Source organism: Mytilus edulis, chromosome 4, assembly GCF_963676685.1.
Source record: "Mytilus edulis chromosome 4, xbMytEdul2.2, whole genome shotgun sequence".
NCBI lineage: Eukaryota > Metazoa > Mollusca > Bivalvia > Mytilida > Mytilidae > Mytilus > Mytilus edulis.
In genome coordinates, this window is record NC_092347.1 from 11,669,884 (window position 1) to 11,675,883 (window position 6,000).

The following is a 6,000-nucleotide window of genomic DNA, read 5'->3' on the forward strand; positions in this document are numbered from 1 at the left end:
CAGATTTAATTATTTCTTGGTGAACAGGGAAAAATACTTCAGAAATTAAAGAAATGTCAAAGTACAAGTGATAAATCAAGCTTTAATATTGTCAAAACCTACTATTTTATGTTTACAAAAAAAAATTATAATCGCTCGCCTCTACTTTTCAAGCTTCGCCTCAAAAATTTGCAAATTAAATATTTTTTTATTTAAATTTTCAAATCGCTCGCTCGCCCCAAATTTTGAAGTCCAAAAATCCGTAGAACAAGAAATTAAATTGGTGTGGCCTTAGTTCAATCAATTGACGTTTGATCAACTTCAAATAATTTTTCTGGTACTATTTGTTGATTTTATGTAATAGTTTGTTTTCCATGGTTACAACGCGTTCGTGTTCCGTGTTAATCATGATAAACAGAATAATAACATGTCACATATTAAACAAATAGGTTATAATAATAATGTGCATGTTTCAAAGGGATTTGAAATCCAAATATTTTATTATGTACTAAGTGAAATTAAACAACAAATAGCGTTTTCCTTATTGTAATATTTTGACCGAATTTAGTTGTGAAAGAGGGACGAAAGATACCAGAGGGACAGTCAAACTCGTAAATCGAAAATAAACTGACAACGCCATGGCTAAAAATGACAAATGCCAACAGAAAACAATAGTACACACGATACAACATAGCAAACATGAACCCAGTAATATGTGTACAGCAAGAGAAACTTACCCTGTCGAAACACCGAGTATTGATCTGTTCGAATTGCATGCAAATTTCTGTTGGTTACATATATTATAACTTATATATATTCAAATTCAATTAACACTTTACGGTATCAAAAATATACTATTGGTTATTACATAAACTATACGCCTAATTTACTTACAGAAACTTTCCTGAAGTTTCATGAACAATGTCTTTTTTTTGCTGATGGATTTCAGAATAGACGCATGTGCTTCGGGAAAAATGTCTTTTTTCATCCGAATGTTGAAAATGTCTCCAAAAACACGGTTCCTCATTTTCCAGTGTTCCTTTCATTATACCAACAAAACATTGTTTCATATACAAAAACAGCTGTAATACTTTTATAGGCATAGTACGGTTAATTGTTTACCAAACGTCAATTAACTGTATCATTTAACATTCTTAAACAAATATTAAAAAGGGAGAATGCTTTCACTTACAATAGCTTACATGAAAATGTTTTTTGAATGTGCGACAAGATAATCACTATACAAAGAGCACCAATTATACACCTTTCTGCCAAAATCTAAGAAGTGTTAAAAATGAAGAAATAACGAATCAAAGGCATTAAACTAATCCTGAAATAAAATGTCATTCTATAATAATGTATCTACCTTTATTATTTTGGGTGAAAGGAAAATAAATAATAACAACAAGATATTAATTGAAAATTTTTTGCCAGATATTGCAATTTGTTTTTCAATGATGGATGTAGGAGCTTTTCACACTGATGATCTTACTGTATCGGCACCTTACTTTGATGCTTACAGAGTATTGATTTGTGATAATTTATTTAAGGTGGTAACTTACACTACAGGGAGATAACTCTGTAAAATCAGCTAAACGTTTTAATTACGTTGTGTTGTTATGGGAATATTAAGCTTTTCAATGATCAAAATTAGTGTTTGTCAAACTGGTATATAACCAGTGTATTTTTTTCTTATAAAACGGTTGGTTCAAATTTTTGAAATTTTTATATTTTTGTCAAGAGGTCAAAGTAAATACTTTGTCAAAATGCTATGAAAATTAAACGAGCCAAATTAATTTTAGTGAAGATGTTGGGTACCACCTTAACCAACAAGATTACTATAACAGTGTCAAGATTAAAACATCTTACTGATGAAGAATATTAATTAGTCAGCACTAGAACACACCCGTGATATCCCGAACCCATGACTGAATTCAAGTATTTTACTACGTGTAAGCTTATTTTAGCCCGGATTTTTTGTATTGGTATTGTCATCTGATTAAGTCATGCTGATTATTAGATGCATAGTTTTCTCTGCTTTCAAAATCTTTCTGTTTGAACCCTTGAATATATCTATTATTTAAAATTTAATTGTTTGGATAACAAAAGGGTCCGGAATGGAGTAATTTTCAATCAACAAACAAATGGAAGTTTTTAACGATCTTGACTGGCTATAAAGCCCCTGCACGGTCAGTAAATCAACAGCAGTGTCCTATATTAGTCATAAATAAAGTTGAATTCTTTGATTCGCTGTTTTACGTCATACCTGCTAACAAATTGAAAACTGTACCTATACGCCTTATTCTTAGTCTAGATTTTTAGTATCCATATTGTCATCTTATAAATTCATACTGATTAAAATACTACAATAAGAAACAAATGTGACAATGATTGAATTTGTGTCAACCCTGTGATTATGAACCGAGTATATAGCAAATCTCAAATACACCGTTTGGTGGTGCGCCTGTAAGATGCGGAATGTACAGATAAGGTAATAGGTAACAGGTGAATATAATATTGGTATCGGTATCGGATTTGACCCGGAAATTGTTAATTATTGGCAATATTTATTATGTGGAAAACAAAAGGGTCTGGAATGGTGTAACTTTTAATCAACACCATTGTCCTATATTAGCTATAATATATAAAGTTGAATTCTTTGAATTGCTGTTTTTACCCCATGATGAATGACAGATTGGATTATAGATATGTTCCGGACCATATGAGTATTTGGACCATACGCGTATGGTCATGACCATTTGCGTATACTCATAAGGTCCGACCGTACGCGTATGGTCGGACCATACGAGTATAATACTCGTTTGGTTATTAACGGGCCGGACCATATGAGTATTTGGACCATATAGGTAAAAAAAAATTACATTATAAAAGTTTCTATAATACAAAAACTTTATCTAAAAAAACAATGATGGTTACATGACGATGTATTAGTTTTATAATTCAAATACTACGTAATAAAAATTAAATACTGATGCCATAATTAGTTTTCATTGTTAATTACATTCTTGCATGTAGGCTTGTAGTTATATTTACTTCCAAACGGTATCATAGCTTTTTTGCATTTGCAAGTCTTGGTTGTGCACGATTCTTTTCATTTACACCTTTTGTTTGCGAGTGAAAAGCTAGCCTTTTTGTAGTTGCGTACAGTGATACCGAGATCTTGGGCCATTCCGATATGTCTACGGTGTTTTCAAGAAGCTCTACATCTCAAGTATCGTAGCATGACTGCAATACACCGTACTCACAAGATAACTTAAATGAACTAGATCTATGTTACTTTCCAGTGACTTCTTATGTAACAGTTCATTAAGAATTTTTTTGGATTTTTTTTTTAAGTCGACATATTGCCATTCACTTGTAATAACAAATCGGTAATGACCATCGGTAATTACCATCGGTATAAAATGTGTTTATTTGTTGAAGGCCGTACGGTGACCTATAGTTGTTAATGTCTGTGTCATTTTGGTTTTTTGTAGATAGTTGTCTCATTGGCAATCATACCACATCTTCTTTTTTATATTATTATAGTAAAATTAACTCCGTGAAACTTCTAATTTTTATCTAGCTAATCGTTTTATTACAATATAATAATGAAATTACCTATATAACGTCTTTTTAATGAACGGTCATACCATATGAAGAGAATATTTAAAAAAATATAAGAAATATTAAAAGTAAACTGTAACACAGTGTTAATTACCCGGACCATATGCACGGGTAGTAAGGTTGTCATATCGAGGACCGTTTAGTACAGTGATTTTGTCATAGTTTGGATAAGTTTGACATGACGTTGTTAAGTGTTTTTGATGACAATCAATGCAAAAATGTAAACATTCGGATATTTTGTAAAAGGAACTTCTGATCAATAATTCAAGCTGGTAAGTACCTTTGTATAAAGTAAATATGTTAGTACACCACAATTTGTATCATATAGTTAATGATTTACTACAGAACAAAGCTTGCGTATGTCAAAAGTTAAAAGTTGCTAATTGGTTAATGTGCATAAAAAGTTATTATCTTTCTGTCTGTTACATCACATATTTCTTCGTGATATAATACTGCCGTCAATTATTCTGAAGAATACCTACTTTTGCACTCAATTAAAAATTTCTGAAATATCTGTGTCATGGTTTGGTTCATTCGTGTCATGGTTTGGTTCATTCGTGTCATGGTTTAGTTCATGTTGGACATGGTTCAGTTATGTAATTCTTGTCGTGTATAATGAAGAGTTACTATCAAAATTAACAACAATTGTTTCATTTGAAACACAAAAGGGCATAAGAACGCACATACAATGTAGTAATATATTATAAGTAGATGATTGCCAATGAGACAACTATCCACCTTCGATCAAATGATGTAGATGTTAGCAACTATATGTCACCAAGAGGCCTTCAACACTGAGCAAAACCATACTTTTGGCAAGTTATAAAAGGCTGCGACAAAATTCAATGTATAGGAATTCCAATAAGAAAACCACCAGCCTAATTTCTGTTCAAAATAAATAGAAAAATATGATATACAGTTACAAACGATATTCACGGCATTACAGAAACTTAACTTGAGACAGTATATACAAAATATTGCGGAGTTAAACATGTTTCCTTTTTGACTAGCTGCCACTTTTTTGCAACTTTTAAGTATATGATATCTTTAGCTATTTGACTAGTGATGCCGATCACGTTATCCTTAGCAGAGTCAAGCATAGACATACGGAGAAAAGATTATATGTGAAACAGAAGCAACGCTTTGTATTGATTTGTATAATTATATCTAAAGCTAGTTTAAAAGAGCAGTGACTTTTAAAATTATATTGTAGAAAACTTACGAATAGTAACATGACATGTGTTTACGCTTTGACAATTACACCCACTAAATTTTGTTAAACAGGCTTTTTTTCATCTTACGCATTTAATATATAGTATAATTTCGTTCAATAACAGGCGCTATCAAACAAATTTTCAGTATTAAAGTGAAACACATATATATATTTATTTCGATCTAAACCATGACAAACTTGACCAAAACCATGACGAATTTCTAGACTCTTAACCGAACCATGGGTGTATTTGTTTGCTCTCTTCTGACGACATCCAGAAGACCTCCAGGTTTGGGAAGCAAACAAATAGAAATGGAGTGCTTCTGTAGAATCACGTGTTACCTCCAGAAGTTTGAAGCAAACAAACATAAACAGATCGCTTCTGGACTATTGTGTATGTATTTGATAAACAAATAATTTTCGTATTAAAAAAATGGAAACAGTTTTTACAGAGTTTCTTTTATCAGACGATGATAGTGACAATGACTGTGACTCAGAAAGTACAGTTATATTTGGTGCAGTACTACAGACCTTTCTGTAAGTTTCTGTAAGTTTTCCAGCAAACACAAATGTATGATTGTTGTGACGTTGAAAAATTATTTAGTAGAGACATACGGTCCTTCGATACTTCCGACAAATGAACACATTTACTAACTATTGTTTATTATACAAGTAGTTTTAAAAAGGGCTGACTTTTTATACGCCTGTTTACGGGACGTATTATGGTATACCGTTGTCCGTCCGTCTGTCCGTCCGTCGTCCACATGTCGGACAATAACTCAAATCGCTTTATCCAGTTTGTATGAAACTTTGGTGAATTGTTTATATCTATTGACTTAAGCTTCCTTTCGATTTTTATAAATTTCAGACTTTACGTTTCCGAGTTATAAGATTTTATTCATAAAAAGGGGGGGGGGGACACTGCCTATTTTTCTTAAGTGCATGGATAAAGTACATTAAATGTTAAAAAATATATGAAATCAGATATCTTATGACATTATAAAAATGTTTATCATTCATTTATTTTGTAGCTAATTCTCTTCTTTTTTTAGGCAAAGAGAAAGTCGTGTTCGAATAGACAATTATATATCTGATGTTGTTGCCCAATTTACAGCTGTTGAATTCAGGAGAATATATAGAATATCAGTTGACTGTTTTCAGCACCTTTGCCAGTTATTGTC

General features: G+C 31.7%; 1 protein-coding gene across 2 annotated transcripts in view; it reads right to left on the minus strand.

Annotated features, from left to right (window-relative positions):
• The window catches only part of LOC139518953 (uncharacterized), a 116,795-nt gene that overhangs the window by 72,672 nt on the left and 38,123 nt on the right, over positions 1 to 6,000 (minus strand). Inside the window, exon 1 of one of the 2 annotated variants that reach the window (XM_071310650.1) lies at positions 874 to 5,046. The exons of the other annotated variant lie outside the window; for it this stretch is intronic. Within the exon in view, the coding sequence (XP_071166751.1) occupies positions 874 to 1,006 (133 nt within the window). The 5' untranslated portion in view covers positions 1,007 to 5,046. Of the gene's footprint in view, positions 1 to 873; positions 5,047 to 6,000 lie in introns of those variants that run through there. 2 annotated transcript variants of the gene reach the window in all.